At 43.3% G+C, this 26,879-nt stretch overlaps 1 protein-coding gene across 3 annotated transcripts; it reads left to right on the top strand.

Moving 5' to 3' along the window:
- Positions 1 to 39: 39 nt before the first annotated feature.
- VPS37A (VPS37A subunit of ESCRT-I) lies at positions 40 to 26,321 on the top strand. Of its 3 annotated transcripts, XM_051965462.1 has the most exons (12): positions 40 to 207; positions 5,969 to 6,043; positions 10,301 to 10,415; positions 11,390 to 11,487; positions 11,892 to 12,114; positions 12,564 to 12,634; positions 21,471 to 21,598; positions 21,677 to 21,735; positions 21,821 to 21,889; positions 24,412 to 24,555; positions 24,984 to 25,064; positions 25,960 to 26,321. In XM_051965462.1, exons 1-11 carry the CDS (start codon positions 56 to 58, stop codon positions 25,062 to 25,064), a joined length of 1,215 nt encoding a protein of 404 aa, XP_051821422.1. In that variant the 5' UTR covers positions 40 to 55; the 3' UTR covers positions 25,960 to 26,321. The 3 variants fall into 3 exon arrangements, with proteins under 3 accessions (XP_051821422.1, XP_051821423.1, XP_051821424.1); XM_051965464.1 differs by lacking the exons at positions 40 to 207; positions 5,969 to 6,043 and adding an exon at positions 6,282 to 6,300; XM_051965463.1 differs by lacking the exons at positions 21,471 to 21,598; positions 21,677 to 21,735; positions 21,821 to 21,889 and having other exon boundaries at positions 12,568 to 12,634.
- The last annotated feature ends 558 nt before the right edge of the window (positions 26,322 to 26,879 follow it).

Raw genomic sequence — 26,879 nt, 5'->3', positions numbered from 1 at the left:
TGCCCCGGCGGCCCCGGCAGCCGCCCGCCCGAGCTCGCGGGGCCTCGGCCCAGGCATGAGCTGGCTCTTCCCACTGAGCAAGAGCGGCGCGTCGCCCGCGGCCGGAGGCGGAGGCGCGGGGGGCGGCGGGGGCGGAGCGGGGGGTCTCACCAGTCTCCAGCAGCAAAAGCAGCGGCTCATCGATTCCCTGCGCGCCGCGCACGCCAGGTGAGACCCAGAGTGGGGGTGGAGGGAATCGGCCTGCCCAGGCGGAGACGTGCGAGGGCGGGGACCCCCGTATAAAGATCTGAGCGAGGTTCGGGGAAGCCCCTGGGGCTGGGGCAGGCCTGCTTGGGAGAGAGGGAAGGGTGGGCTCTCTGAGCCCTCTCGGAGTACCCTTCCGTCCCTTTCTCCTCCCTAAGCTTTTCTGCCCCTGCCGGGATCATGTGTGGGCTCGCTCCCGCGGAGTTCCCCAGGACCCCGTAGGTGCCTCCTGTGTACTGGGGTGACCTTCCAATGTGGAGGACCCCCGAGGGCCTGGGATGAGGGGGAAGCTGTGCCTCAGTTTCCACATATGTCAAGTGAGGTTGGGTGGTTGTAGCTTCGGGATGAGATCCTGGAGAAGAGAGAGCCTGAGAATCGAGGACTGACCTTCCTGTATCTGCCTTAGTTTCCCCCTCTGTGAAACGGGAGGCACTAGCTCCCTCTCCCAGAGGTCTGGATCAGCCTGCGCCTTTCGGTCAGCCCCAGGCTTAGCGTTTGGACCTCTGGAAGTAGAGGGTCTCTAGGGTCTCCCTCTCCCTCCAGGGCCGGCCCCGAATTAGCCACTAGAGGGTTCCCGAACTTCTCACACTGGCGCTTTGGTCTGTGGAGCCGCCAGGGTTTTCTCTGAATAAAGTAGCCTGGGAACGAGAGACTCTTGTCTTTTGCATGTTTTTTCTCGATAAAATTCTCTCAACTTTAAGCTGCTTTTTGGGTTAGTACTAAGAGCTGGTGTTTCATAGTGTCGTGAACAAGACTTGCAAAACGATCCCCACAGATGATCTCTCTTAATCCACGGGAAAGAGGTGCTGTTGTTTCCATGATTTATAGAGAGGGAAGCGGGCCACACAGGCAGGATTCGGGTCCTCCATCTCTGGGTGAGGGATGTGGTCAGCTTTCATTGTAGGGATGTCTGAGGTTGTGCATCGTTGTCAAGGACCATAGAAACGAAGACTGGGCAGTGCTGCTGGAGTTGCCAGGTGTGCTGCACTCTATGGATCCCCCACCCCTGGACCCTCTCTATGACCCATCTGTAAGATCTCTGGCTTCATCTCTTGGATCCTCCCTAAAGTTTTGTGCTTTGGATGTGAATGTGCCTTTTGGAAACCACCTCTCTGGTCATTTGGGGAGAAGTCTGGTCAAACAAACAAAAAAAAAAACAAACCTGATTATGTCTCCAGAACAAGATGTGGCTCTTAAGTCAAGCTTGCTTCCTTCCTTTGCTCTCTAGGAAGAGAAGGCTTCTTTTACTCAGACCAGCTCCTATACTCATGCCATTCTCCTCAGCTACCCATTTCTTGTACCTTGATGTTGGATCAGGCTTCCCTGGGCCTACCACACCCACAAGCTGTCAGCTCCTCCCTCCAGCCTGCTTCAGAAGAGCCTTTAAACTCTGTCTCTCCTCCCTGTGCCTCTGCATCCCCCTGTGTTTCTTCAGTTGGCTTGCGACCTGACTGGTGCTCCGGCCTTCTCGGTGTGGTCTCTTGCCCCTATTGATCACTCACTATCCATGTGGGTGATCTGCATGACACAGCTTTCCCACCTTCTTTACTTGCCTGTCCCATTTCTCTTGTTCAGTTTCCTCACTGTATCAACATTCATGTCACACCCATGGGTGTGCCCCAGAGTTCTGGACCCTTTCTGCCTCTTCACTCACAGTGATCTCACCAGCCTCCACAGGTGATGCTGATGGCTGGCTCTTTCTGTCTCCTTAGCTTCAGTCCCCAAGCAGCCTGTTGGACAGCTCCTACACTTGGCTTTCCAAGTCCAGCATGTCCAAAATTCTCTTTCCTCCCTTACCTATCCCTCTCCTGAATTTCCCTGTAACTTTTTTTTAGAGCACCACATTCTCGCACATTAGTAGCCAAGGGTGGTGTCCTTGATTCCTCATTCTTGTCCTTGTAGCCAATCCACCGTTTCTGTCTTCACAGCATTCTAGCTTCTGTCCCTTCTTTGTAGATATACATAGCCATCACATCACTTGAGACACTTATCACTTCTTGCTTGGGCAACTACAACGGCCATACTTTGATCCCCTTGTCTCCCTTCTTTACAGAACCATAAAGAGACCTTCCTGAAGCCCAAGGCTGACCATGTCACTCCTTAATTAGTTTGCTCCAGTACAAAGTGGACCTCTCCGGCTTTGGAAGTTTTTCATGTCTTGGCTTTTTCCTACCCTTGCAGTCTTCTTAAGAGTTACTCTTCTCAGTTGTTGGTGTCTGACCTTACTGACCTCATTGTCTCTCGCACGGAACCCTCCACGCATCTTCAGGCTCTGGGCCATATCTGTAATGCTCTCCCTTCTGCATTGTGGAATCTGATTTTCTTCAAAATTTGTCTTCCTTGTCTGATTTTTCCCCACTTTCCTTCCAAAACAAACTTGAAATCATTTGATATATGTATATGTACACATGCATATGTGCCTCCCTAATTAATAATATCCTTGAGGTTAGGGATGGTCTGTGGACCATATTTGGCACTTCTTGATTTTTTTTGGGTGGGGGAGAAAGGGAATATATCAGCTGGCTGGGAAGGCAAAAGGAAAATCTTGGAAATGTTTTAAGGAGTAGTTACATCATTGAATACAGTCTCAGTTTTTTTTTTTTTTTTTTTTTCCTGAAGCAATTGGGGTTAAGTGACTTGCCCAGGGTCACACAACTAGGAAATGTTAAGTGTTAAATGTCTTGAGGCCAGATTTGAGGTCCTCTTGACTTCAGGGCTGGTGCTCTATCCACTGTACCACCTGGCTGCCTTGAAATACAGTCTTTCAGAGTGTCTTTTGCTTTTTGGTATGTTTGGTATGTTTGCTTAAAAAAAATTAAGTCTGGTGTAACATCTGCCTTATCACTGCCTCGGGCATTTTCTGAGCTGCCATTGGAAGAGGCTGGCTTGTGAGGAGCCTGAAATTTTTCCTTCTCCACCTGTTTTCTTTTTAATCTTATCAGCAATAGGTATCCATATGAAATGATTGAGCAATGGGGTGACAGGATCAGACCATTATTTTGGCTGCTGAGAGATTGGCAAGTAGAATGATGTGACACTAAAGAAAAGGAAGGTTGAGGGAGGGAACTAGCATTTGTTAAGCACTGAGTGTATATGTCAAATGCTGGGAGTGCAAATGTAAGAAAACATAAGAGTCCACCCTCTAAGACCTTAACATAGAGCCTGACTTCAAAGACTCAACAGGGAAGGCAAAGCAAGACAAGTGTTGAACTGGGGTTGTACTGTAACTTGAGGAAGGGGGGCTTCTCCTAAGGACACTGTAAAAAATGGAAACAAGATGTGGCAGCAGATTTAGGCAATGGACAATGGATTATAGAGAATGTCACCCTGAGTGCCTGGGACCCTGATATTCCCTTTACAGGAAGTGGAGTTCTCAGTAAGGCAAAGTAAGGCACTCTGGTGTAAGTATGTAGAGTGGGAGACACCTACCATGTCCAGAAAGTGGTTGGCCAAGGAGAATTGAAGCACAAAGGAATCTAGAGACTTTGCAGCTCTGTGTCATCAATGAGCTGTGGGAGGGATGAGATTTTAGAGAGAGAATGGAGGGGAAGTTGGTTTTAAATACTATGTTACTTCATGTAAGTGGTTGGAGATTAGTGGTTTTAGATGGTTGAATTACATCTGTTTAGAAATTATCTTCCCTGTACTACTCCTCTCCTACTATACTAACACCTAGGAAACTGAGGAAAGTAAATGATCCCTATTTGAAGGCTCTTTTACCAGAACTCAGAAACAGCAAAATAAATAGAATGTTGTTGGTAAATTGTCATCAGGAATGTAATGCTGTGACTTGCAGGTGAATTGAATTTAAGTGAAGGAGGGCTACGCAAGATCACCTGTCTCAATTTCTCTTCCTGAGCCACCTGAGTCCTGTGCCAGAGATTGATCAGAGATGGTCTTGGATGCTGTGGGTGACTGGCTTTTTAAGCTAAAGTCTTTAAACTGGTCTCCATACCCATTCAGTGATTTGGCCTAGGTAGCTATTGAAGCTTAGGATGGCTCTTTCTCAGTTTAAAAAAAAAAAAATCTAAATAATAAATCTGGGAGGGGAAGACTCTTCAGAGTTTCTGACCAAAACAGAAATGTTTACTATTTACATTCACTCTGAGTCATTCGGGACTCAAACAGTGAACATTAGGGGTTGGCTGGGATCTATTATTGGCCAATCTATGAGAGTCTGACTGCTTTTGGTTTAAGGCTTGGTCTTTAAAGAAGGAAGTCTAGTCAGTAAACCTCAGAATATTTTGGGAGAGTTCAACCATCAAAAAAAAAATTTTTTTTTTTTTAGAGGAACTGCAGATAAAGATACTTATGTGGACAGGCAGAGGAAAGATGGAAAGAAGACGTTTCCCAACTGACCAGTTCCAGTTGGGTCCTCAGCAGGGCAGTTCTATTCACAGAGATTGTTGGGTGGTGGTTTGTCCTTTGTTCTTTAAGAAGACCATGACATCAGGGAGGTAAAGTGTAAGTGAATTGAATTTAAGTAAGGGAGTAAGAGATGACTGCAGTGTTACTTGCCTCACTTTACCTCCAGTAGCCAAATATATAAGGGTGACCAAAGGTCTCCCAAATAGAAACTAATAGTTACTGTAAAAACCGTCTGGGTTCCCTATTTACAGATTGACGTTTTTTAATCTCTGCCCTCTGCATCAGAGCAGTCCCATCTCATTCCCCATAGTGATTATGTCATATCTCTTCCTTCAAGGTTTTCTTGTCATACCTTTCCTTTCCTATCTTCTCAAAGGAGGTTTTTGACCCATACCCTTGAGAAAATAGAGGTCCTTTTCCCTCTGTCCTCTGCTGATGTGCTGGCCTTCCCTCTGCTCTTCTCTAGCTGGATGCCTAGACAGTTATCTGTTCACACTCCTTCAATCTTCTCCCAGATTTGGGAGAATAAGTTTCAAAGTGTTCAGGGGAGAGTAGGCAGGATTTTCTGAACTAAAATTATTATCAGAAAGTCAGTCTCAAAGGGATGGGATATGGTCAAGACAGACTGAAAAACCAGAAGAATGCCTTCCCTAAGGAAGGAAAAAGAGACCATTGTGGCTGCCAAGTAAACGTCCCAACCAGATGAGATCTTTAAGAGAAGGTAGAAGCAAGAACTGGTAGCCAATGAATATATGGCAGTGCTAAAAAGAGAACCAGAACATCAGAATGACCTGGGGGAGATAACAAGCAGTTCAGGAATGGTTAGTTGTGGGGAAAAGAGAAGGAATGGGAGAAGGGTCTGCCTGGTTGGAGAAGGAGACACACACATACACACACACACACACACACACACACACACACACACACACTTTTTTTTTTTTTTCCAAAAAAGAGGGAGAGGATAGAGTATGCAAACGCTAGGCTTCTTAGCTTAATTTTAATTCCTGAGGAAATTTGGAACATATTGTTAAAAGTGAAATAGATTGTAAATATCTAAGAGAGCGTGTCTTAGCTTTATCAAGAAGATCCTGCCCTGTAGCTCCAATTTCCTTTTTTTTCTCATAGATGAGACAATGGTTAAAAAGTGGTTAAAGAAGGGGAATAGCTTGGATACTACTAGACTTAGTCATTTTTTTCCTAGATGTTAGCCAAAGGTTGGTCTTTCATCTGAATCTTATAACTAACCTAGGGAGCTGGATGATAATAAAATTACGCTAGTTTCAGAATTGGTTGATGGCAAGCTATTGGGATTTTGTTCCTTTCTAATACTGTTGTAACTTTTTATTTACTTCAACAGCATAGCTGAAATACAGAAAGATGTGGAGTACAGATTACCATTCACAGTAAACAACCTTACGATTAACATTAATATGTAAGTAATCTATTATATTTTCCATTTTATTTTGCTTGCAATGCTGTTTTCCCCTTAATTGTTGATTTCTGCTAATATTCAATTTTTTTTATGGGACTTTTGCTGACATTTATAGGTCACAAAGTGTTTTACATATTGTGAGCTTATTTGAAAAATAGCAGCCTTGTGAGGTAGGTACTATGGGTATTATCCCCATTTTGCAGATGAGGAAATGGAGGCTCTGGAGAGGAAGTTACTTGTCCATGGTCACATACCTGGTAAGTGGGATTTCAGCTCCTCCAGAAGGCTATCAGGCACGTCCTCCCTCACTATCTCCTCTCCTTCACTCCTCACTCCCTTATGATCTGTCTTTTGCCTTTATCAATTCTGTGCCTCTGCTCTCTGGAGTCACTGCTGATTTCATTGTGAGACCCAGTGCTCATTCTCATTGACCTTTGTGCAGCCTTGGACACTGCTAAGCAGGCTCTCCTCCTTGATGCCCTCTTTTGTAGGTTTTTGGGTTCTCTTATTTCTCTGTAGCTGGATATTTCTTTAGGACATTCCTATTCATTGTGGCTAACCCTAGGTTTCTATTCTGAGTCTTCTCCTTCTAGACTACTTCACTTGGTGAACTCATCAGCTCCCATGGATTTAATAACCATCTCTGCTCATTGTCAAATCTACCTATCAGCATATCCAACTGCTTTCAGGCATTCTCAGACATCTAAAACTCAATATGTCTAAAACAAAATGTGTTATCTTTCTCTCTAACAACCTCCTTCCCCATCCCACCCTTCTAAACCACCTTCCCTATTATTGTTCAAGGCTCTACTATCCTCCCAATCCCTTGGACACTCAACCTAGGAATCATGTTGGATTCTTCATTTCTCTCACCTCCCAGATCCAAACTGTTACCAAGGCTCTTCTAGTTTACCTTTACAGCATCTCTTGGGATATATCCCCTTCTCTGCTCTGACACTATTACCCTTGGTACAGGCCCTCATCACTTCATATCTGGATTGTTGCAATGGCTGGGTTGGAATAGGGGAGAGGGGCATCTCTGCCTGCCTCAGGAATCTTCCCATTCCGGTCTATCATCTTCTATTCAGCCGCTAAAGTGACTTTCATAAAACATAGGTCCGATCACGTTTCCCCTTACTCATTAAACTGCCTGTCATTTCCAGGATCAAATAAAAATTCCCTCTTTAGTATTCAGAGCCCATCACCACCTAATCACCTTCTTCTAATCCAGACTCCTCAACTTTTACTTTCACTGACGTCCTGGCTGTTCGAACAAGATCTTCTATCTCTCACCTCTGGGCATTCTCTCTGGCTGCACCTATTCTCCCTCCTCCTATTTTGACTACTGACCTCCCTGGCTTCCTTTAAGTCCCTATTGAAATCCAACTTACTTCCCCACTCCCTCTTAATGACAGTGCCTTCTCTCTATTAATTATTTCCTATTTATTCTGCATATAGTTTGTTTGTTATCTCCCCTATTAGACTCTGTTGCCTCTTTCTGTTTCTCCAGCATTTAGTACAGTATTTGGCATGTAGTAAGTGTTTAATGAAAGTTTATTGACTGACAGATTTGAATTCAAGTTTTTCTGACTTCAAGAGAGGCTCTCTAAGAAGGAGTGGACAGACAGGCAGCAGGAAAGTGTGGTCAGCAGTGTCAAATGGAATAGATGGGTTGAGAGGGATAAAGACTGAACTCCAATGTGGGGACAAAGTGACTGTAAGTGTGGTCATTCATATCTTTAGTAGCCAAATACTTGGGGATAAAAGAAAGATTCTGTTTGTAATATACTGAGCCAGAAGTATGTGCAAGTCATTCAGATGGGAATAACCATCAGAAAGTTGGGATTGTGGGGCCTTTTGCTCAGGATGACTTTGGGACTGGAGTTGACTGTTGGTCACAAAGGGGAGGAAAGAGGCTTGAGCCTTGGGGGACAGTCTCACACTGGAAGGAGGGCCAAGAAGAATTGGGATAGTTAGATTAAAAGGAGCAGGCAGCAATCATTTGTTAAGTACTTATTATGTAGCTGGCACAGTGCTAAGTCCTAAAGGTACATATATAAGCAAAATGAAAGACAATCCCTGTTCTCAAGGAGCTTACATTCTAATAAGTAAAGGCAATACCACTAAGAGGATACCTGAATGGGGACATGATGGCACAGGGCATAGTCAAAAACTAAGATAAGAAGAGGGAATAAAGTATGATCAGCCTGGATCCATCCCTAAGATGGAAGTCCTGGAAGGAACTTAGCATGGCAGGGGCATGTTCCTCAGTAAAAAAAAAAAAAAAAGGGTGGGGGGGAATAGAGATAAGGTGAGAGGTAGGAGAAAGCCTTTTCGTGAAGCTAAGTGGCAGGAGGAGGAGTCCAGAGGAAAGGTGGGTCAAGCAGTGTCAAACCATTCCAACAGATCAGTGAGGGTAAGGTTTGAGAATAATCTGGGTATAAGGTAGGAATGTAGTCATCTCAAAAGGTGGGAGAAGGGAAGATTGTAGAGCAAAACTCATCATAAATCTAGGTAACTACAAAGAAAAAATGGCATAGGAAATAGGACTGGGGAATCACTGACTGTATTGCCAAGAAATCTTCTTGGAAGTATTGGAAGGGAGAGGAGGTGTGGGCTGGGGGCAGGAGATGTGGCTGGCAGTTCTTAGAGATACCCTTTTTCTAAGCAAACATATATTTTTTTTTTTCCAGACAACAAAAATCTGACTTGTCTACTTCCCATTCATTTCCTCTCCCATGTTGAGAAGACAAAGAAAAGCAAAACCCCTGTTAGAGACACACATGTATAGCTGAGCAATACAAATTCCCTCATTGGCTGTGTCAAAAAATAAATCTTTTCTTAATTTGTTCTCCTTAGGAGATGGATATTTTCTTTCATCCTCAGATAGACTTCTGGAGTGGTGGCCAATTGTGTTGTCTTTTTCAGGATAGCCCCTGGAAGTATAGGAGAAATGAGAGGTGTGGTCAATGGGATTTCCATCTCCCCAGTATATGGATATGTGTCCTGAGAAAGCCAGAGGTCATCAAGTTCAGCCCCCATTCTACAGCTGATATGGCTGTCTAGGTTTTTTTTGTGTCCTCGTTTCTAAGGAGGGGAGGGGAAGGAGGGTTATTAGACTAGTTACCTATGGTATGTGGGGAGCAGCAATGAAAGTAAAAGCTGGTCATCTTGAGAGACACGCATGACTTTTTTTTTTTTTAATACTTGCTGGAAAATCCTTCCAACAACCTCCAAGAGCATTAGGAGCCATTGCATATTTGTGCCTTGCTGGATAGTATTGGGTGGCTGAGCCTGTACCTCACCAGTATTTTATTATGTGTCTAGAGCACAGAGAGGCAAGCACTAGAGGACCAAGAAAGCTGATTGAAGCCAGGGCCCTTAGCCATTGCCTGGGGAGGTAGCATAGGGACCTCCCGTCAGAATTGTGTTTGTAAATGCATACAAGAAGTTCTCATGGTTTCCAAGGAAATAGCAATTAGAGATACAAGCATCAAGTTTAAAGGGGGTGGGGGGGAGTCTTAGACCCTGGGCTTAAGGACCCCCCCCATCCTACAGTGGACCTCCAGGTCAGCATTTGCTGTTAAATCAGATGGGGTTGACTGTTGGACATATTTGAAGGCAGTAAAACCACATATTCCTTAAATTTAGTGATAAGTTTTATAGTCATCAAATAAATAAATGTACAAAACACAGAGCAAAACCCTACTCCAAACCCACAGCTTTTTCACAAGGGAAAAGTAAAACAGACAAGAATCTGAGGTCTGCCCCGCCCTCTCCTCCACTTCTGTACCTGCAAAGAAAAGTTCACGAGGGATTCTTGGGCCCAGGCTCTCTTTCCCTTCTGTTCTTTCTCAAAAATCAAGTGAGCAGGTTTGATGATAGGATCAGTTTGGCCAAACTTTGACCTTTTTCTGTTTTGTTTATTTTGGATACATTGAAACATATCAGTAAAATGCTTTGGCAAAGAGTAGAAAATGAGTGCTGCAGAAAACACCCGGACCTCTTAGGTCTGGACAGTTTAGCACTCCCATGGAAATGTGTGACCTTGAGCAAGCCGCTGACCTCTGGGGGCCTCGGTTTCCTCATCAGGGAAATCAATGGAACTGGCTGAGCTCTCTGGGCTCCAGTTGCACCCTTGAACCTGACTCCTGGCATGGCAATTCTGATCCTGAATTTTCATTGCCTACCTTTAGGAGGACTGTGTGTGTTGAATGTAGGACTTACCATGTCTTTTTCTTCTGTTCACCCCCCTAGCTTCCTTCCTCCTCAGTTTCCTCAGGAAAAACCAGTGATCAGTGTTTACCCTCCAATACGACATCATTTAATGGACAAACATGGAGTGTACGTTACCTGTCCATTAGTAAACAATGTAGGTATACAGTATTGGTTAATCCAAATAAATAGGGAAGTCCTACTAAGTAGTAATTAACCTGAAATATGTTTGAAATGTTGCATTTGTGAAATTGGTGCTTTGGAAGGCTTCTGTTGGGTATTATCTCTGCTCTGATACAGTAATATTCAGATAGGGCTCATGTGCAGTGGCTTTCTTTCTTTCAACAATTCCATAGTGGCAGATGGTTCTCTTCTGCACCTCTGAGTCTGAGAGACTGGAGGGACTGGAATCAGGTGGTCCCCTAATTATAATTTTTCATGTACCTTCCTGCACAGCTAACTAAGGTACTGTGCCTTGAGTATGGCTACCTTCAAAGTTAACTCCTCACCCTAGAGTCACTGGAAATATAGTTGAATAGTTCTTTTTGAGCTCTGTGATGCATTCCCACTCAATTTTCAATGACATATCTGAGTCCCAACCAATTGGCAGACCCATTTTAAAATACAATCTGTGAGTTGTGTGGCCTGCCTACTTCTGGTCCGCAGCACTGGCCACTTTGGACCCCGCAATTTGTATGTCTATTTAGAGGAACCAGAGTACAAGTATGGATTTGCAATTTGGGGCCTGTCACTTGCTTTGGTACCTCCTTGGGCCATGGAGGTGACCCTGCATTCTTGAAGACCAGGCCACGAAGGAACAGGCTTACCAGCCTAAAAGTATGAATGGTCATAGAGGTCTGTCATACAGGGATCTGACTGGCAAGGCTGGTATTATAGGCTGCAGAGTGGGGGGTTGGGGAGTTGTCAAGTTTTTGACCATCACAGTCTGGAAAAGTCAGTATTAGAGAGTTATGGTTTTTGTCATAGGAGAAACCCCTGCCCTAAAGAAATAGGGATTCTTAGATCTTAAGGTACTTCAGGTATTTGGTTGGCTGAACTCTGGTAAGCCCTGCTTGACTTTTCAAAAAGATTTTATAAATACCCTAAAATATTGTTACACTCGGTTTTCAGTTTACCATGCACTCAGACCTTGGAAAAATTGTTCAGAGTCTCTTGGATGAGTTTTGGAAGAATCCTCCAGTTTTGGCTCCCAGTTCACCATTTGCATAGTAAGTACAAATAAAGTCTGTTGTCTCTAACAATTTTGGGGTTTGGGTAGACTTATGCTTTTTGAAAATCCAGCTTATCTCAATAGCTCATAACTTCCCAAATTGTGAGAACTTTTTTATCTTCTGAGAATCATTTTTAAGTGTGTATTCCAATTTGTCTGTATTTAGAATATCATGTTATCAAGAAATTTAGTCATTTCATATTTCTCATACAAAAATTATGTTGTAATCTGTAATTGTTTTAAGTGGCTTTGTTTACTTAAAGTATGACTTTAAAGACTAAAATGTCTCTTGAGAACCTCCCCTGGTTCTTTGATCCTATTATGCTGGTGTCTAATTTTCAGGAATGGTCTGATTGATTTCTTCCTAAATTCTAACCTACCTGTGTCTTGTTTTCCCTTCAGCCTATATGGTGGCCCAGCAGGAATGCCTCCTTATGCTGCTCAGGGTTTTCCATTTCTTCCCTCATATTCTCCACAAGAAGCAAACAGATCCATGACTTCTGTCCCAGTTGCTGACACAGTTTCTCCAGCCTCAAGTTATTCTACACCCAAACCTGCTGCTCCCTCTTATGGTTTCCTCTCCAGTCTGCCATTGCCTGTTCCTACCATAGATGCCCCGATGCTGGTAGGTATCTTTTTCTGACTCTTTCATCCACTGGGGACAAAAAGAATTCCCAAACTTTTCCTTCGACAATGTTTTGGCCTCAAGATGTTCTCAGACTGGCGATTGCTCTCCTGTTGGCAAAAGCCACTCAGAATGCTCGGCTCAGGAAGAGGGTCATGCTTGCATGTCAGGCTCGGGGGTTCCATGTCCTAGAGTGGGGCTCTGCTGCTTCAGAATCTGTGGGTTGAGGGCTGACATAGACTAAGATCAATTCCACCAAAAACCTTCTGTCTGAGAAGGCTCGCACCCTTTTGGTCACACTTGTCCTGTGGGCTTCAGTCAGAATTGGTGTTACAGCTTTGAATACGTGGTGGTCAGGAGGAGAATAAGGAAATGGAGTAGAGAGGATTCACAGGGGCTTCAGCCTTTCTACGCCAGCTTGTCTTTAACTGCATTGTAATCTTCTTCAGACAGGCCAAAACGGATGTGGTTACAAGATGCCCGATATCCCTGACACATTTCCAGAACTCTCAGAGCTCAGGTAAACTCTTGGATATCTCATTAATGGTTATGCCATATGTTAATACAAAACAAATCTGTCATGAGTGAGGCAGGACTACGACCTGATAGACACAACTTTACAACATGCAGCCATTTACATACTTATAGTGCTAGCTCCTGGGCGTAGTATATACAAGTATATATAAACTAAAGACGGGCAATTGTGAAGAATCAGTAACCACTGGGGAAATCAAGAAAGGTGTCTTATAGGAACTGGGTCTGGGCTTTGGAAGAAACTAGAAAGCATGTGGAGGGTCATAGATATAAAAGCAGCGAGCCCCTGGTTTGGCCACACCAAAAATGTGTGAAGGGAAGTCATGTATGGTCCCACCACAACACAGAGATGGGGCCAGGGTGACATGAAGGGCATTAAATGCTACATTCAGGCAGACTAGCCACATTCAAGAGTTTGGAGTTCATTGTGACCAGAAGTGACCTGTGGAGCCCTTGCTGAAGGTTTGTCACTTTGGAAGCTGTACTGAGGGTGGGGGGAAGGAAGAGACCATTGCAGTTGTCCAGGTGAAGAGTGATGAGAAGTGTTTAGAGAGATGCTTGGTGTGAAGCTAAAAGTGATGGGCTGTAGCACCCAAATGAACATATAGAGTAAGGAATAATGAGAAGTTAAGGAAGATACTGAGGTTGCAAGCCTGGGTAACTGGGAAGATGGTTCACTGGTCAGAAATAGGAAATTCTGGAAGAAAGTAGAATGGTTTAGGAGGGTTGGGAGGAGACACTTCTTTCTCGGTTATGTTAAATTGGATATATTTATGAATTAGCATATGAGTAGAATAAATATTTACTTTTGGGACTGGCACAGTACTAAGTGCAGGAGTTAACATATTTAAAAGGTAGTGCAATCCTTGCCTTCAAGTAGTTTGCATCCTATTAGGGGAAGACCACAAAAACTAGACTGCTGATCAGGGTGTTATGGTGGGCAATATTGAGTGGATCCGGGGGAAATTGATTACCAGGTACTTTCCAGGAATGATAGATTAGATTTCTATTCCCAGAAATAGATTTTGAGGGAAACTTACTGTGTGATGGGAGGGCACAGAAATAATAGGGGATCCCACCTGGGACATTGTCTGAAACATCCAAAGCCATTTGGTGATCTGGGAGTAGCTATGTGGACAGAGGTAATTCAGTTTGCAGCTGAGAGAAAATAGAGAAGGGAGAATAAAGAGGGTCCAACATCTTGGATTAGAGCCATAAGGAGGAAGGGGAGATGACCAGGAGGAATCTGATGAGAGAATGCAGTGAAGACTAAGGACTGAGATTGGGCAAAAGAACATTTGTAACCAAAAAGTTGAGGTTTATTGCTGAGGCTCATTTTGAGATAGTGCTGGATTGTGCCATGTTTTTTCAAATCTTTCCCTTCTGTTCAGTTCTAGTCCTCCTACTCTTTGCCCAATTCCTGAACCAAACATGTTTCCCAACTTCGTGACTGGCTATTCAAACAAATAGCTTAATCTAGACAATAGGCTTTTTTTTTTTAATTTAAGTTTTCCTCATATGGATTGTTAGGCCCATCTTTTTTGCATAATCACAACTCTTATCAAGGAGGCCCTGGAATATTTTTGGTCTTGAATGCACATCATCACAAAATGAGTGTTCTGAAATGTTTACTTTGGGAGGAAAAAGAAAAAGTTCCCTTAATCTGTTTGCAGTTGATTATTTAAAAAATTACAGTATTTATGAGTTAATTTCTTTCATCTATAAAGCTCAATTTCTAGCTTTCCTTTTGATGGTAACATCCTTATGAGGTGAATAAGAATAAAAAATCAATTTGTCTCTAAGGCACAAGGAAGTTGTTACTGAAGAAGTTAGCTTATCATCTGAAAGAGATTATTAATCTGTTACTCAGTCATTCCTCACGATTTGACTTGAAAAGACTCTTGCTTAGGCTGTTTTTATCTTTCTTTTTGAATGATTTTATGGCTTATAACTTCTAAAGGTCAACAAGTAGAAAGTTGTAAAGAATTGGTTTGTTTTTATTTTTATAAAATGTGGACATTAAATGGAATCCATTTAAAAGATTGAGTTGAATTTTTAAAAGGACACCTCCAATTTTCACTATTAATCCACAGTAATTCATTGAATATCTTTGCGTCAGGCATTGATTGCTAGGCTTTCAAAGATACCTGAAGCAGTATTGGTAAGTCAGTGCCTATCCTTTTGGAGTGCCCCTGCTTAGCGGTGTGCCAATCTTGTGTATGCTCTGGGGTATTACAGTCTGCCAAGGGAGACGCATAGCATGTGCATGTACTTGTATAGAACATGTACAGGATCCTCTGCATGGGGCGCGTTAACCAGTGATTGGTAGAATATGATCCAGTGAACATCCAGTGAAGTGCCTGTGACATGCCAGGTGCTGGGCTAAACACTGGGGATATGATTAATAAGTGGACTAAGCACTGGGGATATGATTAGTAAGAAGACAGTCCCTGCACTCAGTTTTTCTTGGTTATATTCACTTTACTTCAATTCATTCAAGTCTTTAGAGGGTTTTCTGAAACCATTCCTTTGGTCATTTCTCATAGCACAAGAATATTCTATCACACTCGTATGTTACAACTTGTTCAGCTATTTTCCAATTGTTGGGCATCCTCTCAATTTCCAGTTCTTTGTCACCACAAAAGAGCTGCTATAAATATTTTTGTACATATAGATCCTTTTCCTTTTTCTTTGATTACTTTGGGGTACAGACTTAGTAAACTACCAAAATAGTTTACTTTGGGGTTACAGACTGGGTCAAAGGCTATGCAGTTTTTATGTCATAGTTCCAAATTGTTCTTCAGAATGTTTTTTAATGTACAGATTTTTCCTCATCCCCTCTAGCCTTTGTCATTTTTCTTTTGGCAATCTGGTAGGTATAAGGTGGTACCTCACAGTGGTTTTAATTGGCTTTTTTATTAGTGATTTAGAGCATTTTTTCATGAGTATTGATAGCTGGATTTTTCTCTGAAAATTGCCTATTCATATCCTCAGATCTTGGGTATCTGGCTTGGGGAAGGCTAAGGAAGTAAGGGAGGCAGAGGTGAAGGCAGTAGGCCTTCCAGAACTGACAACAAAAGACACAGAAAAGAGAGATAGAGTAGCCTGTGAGCAATAACAAGACCCCCAGTTCTGTTGAACCATACAGTGTAGAAAGGATAGTGAGGTATAAGGTTCCCAAGAAATTTTTCTTAGGGGGACACAACATGGATACACCGGGTACAGAATAGAGTGATTTTTTTTTTTTTTACTTTGGAGAATTAATAGATATGAAGACCAGGTTTCATGTAGAAGGTTATGATCTCACTGATAGCCTTGGAGGGAATTGGGAGGTTTAAGAGGAGGAAAGAAATGCTAAGGGGATCATTCTGGTCTGGGGGACATCCTGTTCAAAGACAGAAGATTATAGCCATATATAGAGACCTCAGGGCATCTAGCCAAATTCCCCAAATTTGTAGATGAAGAAACTGGATCCCAGGAAGGTTAAGTGATTTGCTTTCTTGTCCCTCCAACTTATTTGTAATGTGATCTTGTGGTCTTACTGTACAATTTGTTAGTTTAGTATGAATTAGCAGAAATCAGGTATAGACTAAGTCAGCATGCTTTTAAGTGTCTGTGTGCTAAATGCTGTGTGTTGGATCCCAAGAAAGGCTGGGTTAGTCCCTGTCTTTAAGAAGCTCTGATGTAATAGGAAAGATCTCAATAGGGATAAATTGAGTATTACACAAGAGGGAAGGCCCTCTCGTATTAAGGGGCCCCAGAAAAGAAGCTGCAGCTTTCTCTGAGATTTGAAGAAGAGGTAGAGGTAAACAGTAGAGGGTCAGTCAGAGCCGGGGACAGATTCTCTTGTGTGAGGAGCAGCAAGTCCATTGTCACTGGATTGTAGTATTCATGGATGGGCATGAAAACTGAAGGCAGGCCTTTAAAAACCAAACGGGTTTTCTTTTTGATCCTAGAGGTAAGTAGAAGCTGCTGGTATTTGGACTGGAGGGTGATACAGAAAGACTGGGAGAGTGCCATCTGGGGAGGGAGAACGGGAGAGTTTTGAGGCAGGGAAGCTAAGCAGACAGCAACTGCCACAGCTAGGCATCCTGTGCTGGAGGGGAAGGGGCCTGGCAGTTGGCTTTCTGGCTTTCCTGTGGGTCTGACCTTCCCCAAGGGTTGGAGTCTTTGGGTTTATCGAACACTGTGCTTCTATATTTGTTAATTGCTGTGTAGTGTCTAATCTGTTCTGTAGTGATCATGTTTTTAAGCAATACTATAGAACTTAGATATAATTACAGCTTTGAAGTATGGCTTGAAATGTAGTCCTGCTGGGCTCCTTCCTTTCCACTTTTTAAAATTATTTACCGTAAGAGTCTGAATTGTTCCTCCAGCTGAATTTTATTACTATTTTCCCTCTCTTTAAATTAATCCTTTGGTAGTTTGATATAGCACTCAATATGGGAGTTAATTTAGCGTTGTCATTTTTATTATTGCCTTGGACCAGTTAAAAGGTTATGCTATTTACAATTATCTTTATTTACATAAACTTGTATGTAGAATCCTGTTTGTATTTGTCAATAGATTCCTTTCTATTTTATGTAATGTATCATTACTTTGCATGTAATTTTTTTTTTTTTACTACCTGCTTAGTTTTATTGGTAAAGTGTAAAATTTTTATATAATTTTTATAGATTTTTACATACCTCAACTTTGTGAAAATTATTGTTCTACAGGAAAAATAAGTTATAATTGTTTGGCCTTTCCTGTGCTTAATTTCTCAGTTTATTTTTCTTACTACCATTAATAATAGTTAATGTTTGATATAACACTTAGTATGTGCCAGGCACTGTGCAATTAATTATCTCATTTGATTCTCATAAGTACTCCTTAAGGTAAATGCTATTATATCCTCATTTTACAGATGAGAAAACTGAGGCTTGTAGCACTTATGTGATTTGTCCAAGGTCGCACAACTAGTAACTATCTGATGGCAGATTGGACCTTGGGTCTTTGTGACTCCAGATCTAGTGTCATATCGAGTGTTCTGATATTGCTGTAGCCAGCATAACTACCACTCTATCAAATAATGATGGGAAAAGGACATTGGGACATTACCCTAGAAAAGCCTCAAGTTTATCAGCCAGTTAATAATACACATAATACTGACTTGGATTTTAGCCAGATACTATTTACCATATTAAGGAAAAGTCATTTTCTTACTGTATAGTCTTAATGTTTGTTTATAGTGTTTACAGAAATAAGTTTGTTTTTCATCAGAAGCCTTTTCTGTGTCTCTAAATAAGTGTTATTTTATTGTTTATAATTTGGCTAATTTTGAGCTATTATTCCTGGTATAAAATCCATCCTAGTAGTTTTCTTTTTGGTCTCAATATTATTTAGGAAATAAGACTGCTACAAAAGGAATTTTTTAGTATTATATTCTGAGTTTTGCAAACAGTTTATTTAATGATAGAATTAATTTTCCTTTGGTTTCCTATAATTTGCCAGTAAACCCATCTGGTTGGGGAGGAGGGGGAGGGTTCTCTGATAATTAATTTATGACTTCTTAAATTTCTTTTCCTCTAATTGGGTTAAATTTTTTTAAATTCTAATTTGGCTATTTTATAACTTTTTCTCCCTCCCTCTTTCCCCATCCACCACACACTAGAGAAGGCCACTCTTTGATGCAGATTTATATACATACTTTTGTGTTTATAATTTTTTTCTCTGGAGTTGGATAGCATCTTCCTTAATAGGTCTTTTATACTTGATTTGAGTATAGTGCTCAGAAAAACTTAAGTTATTTGCAATTATTCTTTGAATAATATTGCTGTTGCTGTATACAACATTCCCTTCTGCTCACTTTATTTTTCATTATTTTACATAAGTCCATGTTAATAGAATTAATCAGCTCATCATTTGTTTTTTTTCTCCCCTCACTTAATAGTATTTTATTTTTTCCAATTCATGTAAAGATAATTTTCACCATTCACTTTTTGAATTCCAGTTTTTTTTTCCTTCCAAGACAGCAACCAGTATGATACGGATTATTATACATGTACAATCATATTAAACATAATTCCACATTCAGCTCATTTCTTACAGGGCAGTAGTATTCTATCTTGATCATATATCACAGCTTGTTTAGCCATTCCCTAATCAATGGGAATCTCAATTTCCAGTTTTTTACCACCACAAAGAGATGCTATAAATATTTTAGAACCTGTATTTTTTTTTTCCTTTCTTCCTGATCACCTTGGGAATTGCTGGGTGAAAGGGTATAGTCAGTTTTATAACTTCTGGGCGTGGTTCCAGCTTGCTTTCCAAAATGGTTGGATTAATTTAAAGTTCCACCAATAGTGTATTAATGTCCCAATTTTTCTGTCTCCTTTCAACATTTGTTTTCCCCATTTTAGCCAGTATAATAGATGAAAAAAGATATCTCAAAGTTGTTTTTTGCATTTCTCTGATCAGTAATGATTTAGAGAAGTCTTTCAGCTATCATTTTGATTAACTCATTGAAAAACTACTTGTTTATATTCTTTGGCCATATATATTTTCTTGAATTGTAGTCAGTAAAAAGGATGCATTTAATTTTGCTTTTCTGTATTTGTGAGGCTCTTATACCTTAAAAGAGAACCTGTTTCTATAAAAGTATCATTAACAGTGGAGAAATCAGTAATTTTTTTCTGTTTTCAATTAAATGTCAGAGATCTATCATAGGTTCCTTTTCTAAAGTTCTTTTCAGGTCCTAAACTCTTTCTTGTTTGTTTCCCTTTTTTTTTTTTTGGTTAGATTTTGGTCTTTTTGTTAATTTTCCTTTTTAAATTCTTAGAGGCTATGCAATTTAGTACTTATATTTCTATTAATTTATGACCTACATGGTACCTTCTCACATCCAGTGATGAACATTCTCATATCCAGTCTTACCCTCCATATGCCTGTGATTCCAAGTTTCTGTAGGTTAGCATTCATTGCCCTACCACCTGATTCCTTATTTCCATCCCCCCTCAAGGTCTTAGGCAAACACAACTTAGCCCTTTCACTGGGCCCTTTGGAGTACTTGTTCTGTAGACAACAAACTTAACTGGAACCTAAATTTTTTTCTCTACTATTCCTTCCATCCTATAACTTTTACTGAAATCTGACTCACTCCTCCTCCCCCTCTCCCTCCACCTCCTAATTACTTCCTGACACCTTGTCCCCCTCTCTTCTACTATTGTTGAAGCAGGGAGTTGAAATATTCCTTGTTGCCCTTCCTTACTTCTAGGTTCTCCTCCTGTCTCCATATCTCAGTAAGCTCTCCCCCACCCTCTCTTGGAGATTCATGCTCTCAGAATCCTGGGAGCTGTCCTTTCTTCTTCAGTAAGTGAGGACTTGACTCAAATACTAAAGACTTACTTGGCTCCCGGAGTTTTCTTCACTCTACCTCAGCCCCACACAGAAAGCCATCCCTTTGGTTTTTCTGCCTCTACAAAGGCACCGCTTTCATGTTCAAGAATTCAGAAATCCTCTTATGTGACTGATCTCTTGGCCTTTTGCCTCTCCTCTGCCTTTGTTTAATATTACACATTTTTCACCCCAGGCCTCTCCCTCGCACTAGCCAATCTCTCCCCCATTTTGACTCTTTGATGAACCAGTGGTACTCCACCGTCCTTTCCCTGTCCCCAGCCAGCTCTCTGCCTTGGATGCTCCCACCACTTGTCGCCTTCACTTCTACCCTGTGTTGGCTGAGTTAAGGTGGAGAAAGTGTGTGACTGTTCTGATTGGTACACTACCAACAGGTGTTCGGCAACCCTTCTCCCTCCCCACCCCCCCAAACCCCCACTGGTGCTGAGCAGTACTATTAGCCCTCTCTTCTCTACTCACTGTTTCAGGATCCAGTGTCCAACTTTTGTCCCTCCTCCAGGGGTAGATAAGTGATGCGCAATAGACTGCTGGGCCTGGGGTCAGGAAAACTCCTTCATGAGTTTCAAATCCAGCTTCACACATTTAGTGGCTGTGGGATCCTGGGCAAATCGTGCAGTCCTGTTTGCCTCAGTTTCCTCATCTGTAAAATAAGCTGGATAAGAAAATGGCACACTACTCTAGCACCTTTGCCAAGGAAACCCCAAATGAAATCACGATTGAACAATTACAGCAACAAATCTCCCATGGCTCCCTTCCCCCTGGTCGTAGGTGAAAACCTGTAATGGGGCCTCTTTTGGGCACGTTGAGTCTGAGCTGGCTATAGGACTTCAATAGGCTTTTGGTGATGTGGGACTAGAGTTTAGGAAAGGCTGGAGCTGACTGTGGCCATTTAAAAATTAGCTTCATAGGTACGGATGGAATCCATGGTACCTGATAAGAACATAGTAAAAGAGAGAAAGCAGCTTCAGCCAGAGCCTTGGTGAAGCCCTGTGGTTGGTGAGCAAAAAGAAATGGAAGGAGAAGTGGCAGGGAGCAATGCCTTGAAGACCCACAGAAGAAAATGTGAAGGGTTAAATATGGTCAGCAGCACCAGAGTCTGCAGAGGGGAGAACGAAGGAGAATTAAGGAAAGATGATTAAATTTGGCACCTGGAAAGAACAAAATGAGAGAGAGAGAGAGAGAGAGGCGTATCTAGAAGAGAGCTTTTGGGGAGGGAGAGAAGAGGTGGATAAGATTGGGGAGGAACGCTCCAAGAGAGCAATGTCATGGAAATTCAGAGAGCAGGGGAGAGAGTGGGAGATGAGCTGGCCTCAGAATGATCTGAGAGACAGGGACCACTGCCCTGGGCAGCTGCTAAGAGGAGGAGGAGGGAAGGAAGGGGAGGCTGATTCACTTACCCAGTGTTGGTTTTCCCTGTGTGCTCTCAGCCTGTCGCAGTTAACAGATATGAATGAACATGAAGAAGCATTCCTAGAGCAGTTCTCGACTCTGCCCCAGCTGAAGCAGGTCATTACTGATAAGGACGACTTGGTAAAGAGCATCGAAGACCTTGCCCGTAAGTCTGGCCTTTACCAGCGCTCAGCTTCCTGAGAAGTGCATTTAATATTGGCTAAACCTTGGCTTAATTTTGCAGGAAAAAATCTTCTTTTAGAGCCCAGCCTGGAAGCCAAAAGGCAGACAGTCCTAGAGAAGGTCAGTGCATTGATTTTTTTTCATAAAGAAAGAAATAAGCAGAGGACCAGAAAAAGCCCAACACACTTTTTTTGCTCTTCTTTAGTATGAACTGCTCACTCAGATGAAATCGGGCTTTGAAAAGAAGATGCAGAGGCAGCACGAGCTTAGCGAGGTATGGCTATCTCTTTATATTTTTATGTAACTTTTTGGTAAAATTGGCTAACTTCAGGACCTTTGGTCCCATTATGGCCTTCCTTACCAACAGAAAGGATTTCTTTAGCCTGGGACTATGACAGCCCCGCTGTGTTTCTTAGGAGGCAGAGTTTCAGTGGGCCTTTGCTGGGGGTCTGTCTGACCTGTTGGCTGGCTACAAGGCTTGTTGCGACAGCTCCATGATATGGAACAGCCTGATACCAAGGTCTTCAGTACTGAAACTGCCAATAGTGAGCAAAAGGCCACGGTGGGGTCCTGGCTTTAGATTTGGGAGGGACCCAAGAGAGCAAAGGTGCCCTGCTTCTTCTGGATAAAGTAGACCCATTCTGTCCCAACAAGCCTCAGCAATCCCTTAGCTCAAAAGCTGTCTTCTCCATGGGGCCTTTCCTCCTCCCACCACATCCCACCCCTAGCCTATAATGCCTTCCTACCAGGTTAGCTTTTTATCTGCATGATGTGCTTGGATTTGACCATATACGTGTTCCATCCCATTGTAAGGTTCACTTGAGTCTTTTATTGATTTGCTTGAACACTTCTGCTCTGTTTGGATTTGGGGATGCTTTTTGTTCTCCTCTTGCCTGCCTTATGGAACCTTGTTAGCCATCGTCCAAACTCACATAGTGTGAGCATTCGCCAAGGCTGTGTCCCAGTCCCTCTTCTGGTATCTGCTTTCCTTGGTGATCTGGCCAGACTTCTGGGTCCACATAGGTAGATGTGCACATGGGTGCCACCCAGACATCCTGTAGGAATCCAGAACAGTCTGTCATCCCTCCCTGCAAACAGCTCTTTGGCATTTCTGTTCTTGGCTCTGCCTTCCCCCATGGCCTGCACTTGCCTCCCCCACCACTACAGAGAGTGAGCTGCTGAGCCGTGCACATCTGGCTGCTCAACATCAGAGGCCCTCTCAGTCTCTAGGATATGATACAAGCCTTCCAGTCTGGCCTGGGGAGTCTTCCCTTCTCACATCCTGTTTGCCCCCTGGCCTTGCCAACTTCAGAGGCCATCTCGGGGCTCTCTTCTGCTTCTGGACCCCCACTCGAGGAAGCACAGAGGGAGTTTGATGAGATCCCTGTGGTCTCCTCTTCAGCCTCCTGAGGAGGGATAGGCCTGTCCTCTGTTCTCATCAATATTGGAGGCAGTGAACAGGTTCTGGAATGGGGCCTTGTTAAAATGAAAATGGATTTTTGGTGCCAAAAGTTTATACAGCTGAATGAAGGAGGGTTGCATTGCAGCTGGGCCTTATTCTCTATGTAGGCCTTTTGAAAGCTCCTTCAGGAGGGCAGTTACAGACAAAACAGCGGGCCTGTGTTGTAGAGGGAGTGCTAAGGGTGATTAGGAGGCCATCTACAAAATGGCTGAGGGGCTTCTATGTGTCTCTCATGTCTCATCTCGTGTCTCATGTGAGAGGGCAGGAGGCTCGTCTCTTACTCTGACTCTAGCAGTCTTAGGAGGAAGAGAAAGTTCTGAGGACCTGGTCTCCGCAGAAAGGCTCTGCAGGTCGTTGGGAAGGAGTGGGTCCGTAGCCTGTGGGCTGTGCTGCACCCTTCCTTCTCTTCCAGTCCTCCAAGGGGAAGGCCGTGCCCAGCTCCCCAGGGTCCTTTGGACCCCCACTTCACACTTGGTTTCTTACTGAGGGGGTGGCTTTTAGAAGATTATTCCATCTTCTAGATTATTTTAATAGTCTCCTGTGTGCCCATTTCCCCAGCAGATAATGGACAACTCTTCTTATTGAGTGGTTTCCCCTATAGTAGCCCCAAAACCTCTGTATTAGGTGCTAAATGATGATGAGTGAGCAGTGAGGGAAATCTGAGCATAGCAAAGGCATGGAGGCAAGAGAGGACTGCCTATGGTCTGGTCTGGATGCAGTGGATGCTGTGTGGCGGGAAGTGAATTCGGAAAACTGGGACTAACAAGTGCCAGGGAAAGGAAGTCTGGGCTTTGTGGGGCTAAAGTTTCTGGGATGCAAGGAACGATCTGGTGGGAGACAGACTGCAGAAAGGTCACTCTTAGAGCAGGCGGGATTGGGAGTAAGAGGCTGCAGAAGCTAGGGGATCCACTTGGGAAACATCTGGGTGACCACTGGGGTGGAGATAGGAATGACTAGACTAGGGGGAGGAAGGAAGAGAAAGGTAAGGAGGAACATAGTCCCCTTTGTTTGTTGGAAAGAGTGATGTGGAGGATGATATGGGATGATTAGCCAGGAAAGGAGAGCAGCATGACCTGGGCAAGGAAAGGCCAGAGCTTTTTCTGTGCCTGTACAATGCAAGGATGGGTTTCTTGGCACACAGAGCTCGCTTTGGCAGGTCTGATTATCTGCTCATATCTGTGTGTCTGCAGTTCTCATGCAATCGATGCTGCACTGTATCCTTGGTACCCACAAAGTGAGACACGACTTCTGTTGCATTCCTCTTTGAGGAAACATCCCAGTAGCATTACCCGTGGTCGCTGCAGCCGCTGAGGCCCCACACTCTTCTCTTTCAGAGCTGCAGTGCCAGCGCCCTCCAGGCCAGGCTGAAGGTGGCCGCCCACGAGGCCGAAGAGGAGTCGGACACCCTCGCCGAGGACTTCCTGGAGGGCAAGATGGAAATAGACGATTTCCTCAGCAGCTTCATGGAAAAGAGAACTGTACGTCCTAGGGCAGCGCCGACCATCCTCTGAGGGCGACTGTCCTTGTCGGGCAGATACCCGGGGTTTAAGGGTGGTGAGACTGGGGGTTAGGAGAGAAGCCCGTTCCCTCATCGGCCCCCTCCCCACCCTCCCGCCCCTGGTGGGATGGCCCTCCTGAGACAGGGACTTGCGGTGAGGAATAGGCCCTGAGCAGGGCGCCATCCTGGCGTGGCACCCCACCCCCACCTCCTCCTGACTCTACGAAGCTCAGAAGGGTTTGTGTGTCGTGCTAGTTGAAGGAGGAGGGATGACCGTCCCACACAGGGCTTGGGCCCATTCGGAGCTTCTCCGGCTTCAGGGAGGGAGGGCTGTGGTCTTGGGAGGCTTTGAGATGTCAGGATTCGGGACAGCAGAGACATCGGTGGCCCGCTCCATGTTCCCTCTAGATTTGCCATTGTCGCAGAGCCAAAGAGGAGAAGCTTCAGCAGGCAATAGCAACACACACCCAATTCCACGCTCCCCTCTAGGTAAGCATTTTTCCCTGTAACCAGCGTCCCCCTGCTGGCTGTCCCAGACTCTGCTGTGCTGGGGGGGAGAGGTTTTTCAGAGGCCTTGGACAATGGCAAGTGCCCCCTCTTTCTTCTCACACTTGGATGAGGAAAAAAGTCTCTGGCCAGGCTCAAGACACTCCCTGCACCCCCACCCACCCACATTTCCCCTGACTCCTACCTCCACTACAGCAGTCCCAGGCCCACCTTCTCCTCCTCATCATGACTGCTGGGACACAGGCCAAACCCTTCTTCCTGTTCCGAGTTACTTTTTGCATTCCTCGTTTTCTGATGCGGGCAGGGCTTTACTCATGGCTGGATACATGGCTCCTTGTGGTCAGATATTCATTATCCATTGTCTGGACTATAATTTTTTTCTTTTCCAGTAGTGTCTTATTTTCCCAAATTATATGTAAAGATCATTTTCAGTATTTATTTTTGTAAAACTTTTTATTCTAAATTTTTCTCCCTTCCCTTATCTCCTCCCTCCCCAAGGCAGCACACAATCTGATATAAGTTGAATATGTCCAATCCTTTTGAATATATTTCCATTTTTGTCATAATTCCAAATATCCACAACATTTGTCATGTTGTGCAAGAAAAATTAGATCAAAAGGGGGAAAAAAAAAGGTGAAAGCACTATGCTTTGATCCACATTCAATCTCCATAGTTCTCTCTTTGGATGCAATTGGCACTTTCCATCTCTGGGATACTTCTTACAGACTACAGGCTTTAGAACATTGTCGAGTGGGCATTCAGCGAGTGCTTGTGAGGTGATGGAGAAGGGTCTTTACAAGAGTGAGCTAATTGCCTTTTGTGTCATTGTCTGAGGTTTCGTTTCAAGTAAACTTTAGGGCTTTTTTTCTCTTTTCAGATTTTCCTGAACACATGAACTGCCAAGAGAAGAATGAACAGTCCCAATTAAGCACATTTTAATAGATGTGATTTGCAACAGGCATTTCATCCTAATGGTTGTATTGTGTAGTAGAGATTAACTGTATCCATTGCGTAGAGCTGGGCCTGATTCTGTACAAATTAGGATGCCTTTTATTATCTTTGTTTGAGAAATCCTTCTGCACTCTTTGCACTAAAAAAATTCTTTGTATTTATTGTTGATAAAGTCTTTTACCATATTTAAGTTTCTGCTGCTATCCCTGATTATTAGAAATTAAATACCTATGCATGTAATTTTGGATAAATTCAAGTATTTTATAAATTCATATTCTTTTAAATTCATATTTTTAACTGAAATGGACTGGCTTATTTATATAAAAAAAAATCCAGGCTTTTTGGGGGGTTTTGTTTTTCTCCTGTAATTTAAAAAAAAAAACAAAAAGGAAAGAAAGTTGCTATTTGAGGAAGTAGTCATTAAAAAATCACATCCTTTTGTCCTGAGTGATCATGCCAATATATTAGTCAGGAGGACTTTGCAGTGTGAATATGGGGCATGTGCTCCAGTGGTCCCCACAGGATCCCCCTCAGGCAGATCCTCAGTCCTCCAGGGACCAGCCTCAGAGCTCCAAAGGGCTATCTGTCATCCAGGCTGTGGCGGTGCATCTGTGCTTTGTCAGGAAGAGGGCCTGCTGCTGCATCTTTGGAATCACAAAAGATGTGATGAATGATTCTGAAGCCAGTATATGCTCCGCACATGTATTGGTTTGATGTTTCGAATAAAGGTTGTGTCCAGAAGGACAGGCCCCACGATAGGAAGCCATCCTGTAGAATTGGCCATCTTGGGTCATCTGGAAATGGGTCTTCAAAGTAGGCCATTATAAGAGAGGTATATTATAAGGC

The sequence above is a fragment of the Antechinus flavipes genome, chromosome 6, assembly GCF_016432865.1.
Source record: "Antechinus flavipes isolate AdamAnt ecotype Samford, QLD, Australia chromosome 6, AdamAnt_v2, whole genome shotgun sequence".
In the NCBI taxonomy this organism is placed as follows: domain Eukaryota; kingdom Metazoa; phylum Chordata; class Mammalia; order Dasyuromorphia; family Dasyuridae; genus Antechinus; species Antechinus flavipes.
Note: the sequence above shows the minus strand (reverse complement) of the source record. Positions and strands in the feature narration are given on the sequence as shown.

Coding starts and splice junctions, on each gene's coding strand:
- VPS37A (XM_051965462.1), top strand. CDS start 56: ATGAGCTGGCTCTTCCCACTGAGCAAGAGCGGCGCGTCGCCCGCGGCC. Junction 12,115..12,563: donor CCATAGATGCCCCGATGCTG/GTAGGTATCTTT, acceptor AATCTTCTTCAG/ACAGGCCAAAACGGATGTGG. Junction 21,736..21,820: donor GGCAGACAGTCCTAGAGAAG/GTCAGTGCATTG, acceptor GCTCTTCTTTAG/TATGAACTGCTCACTCAGAT.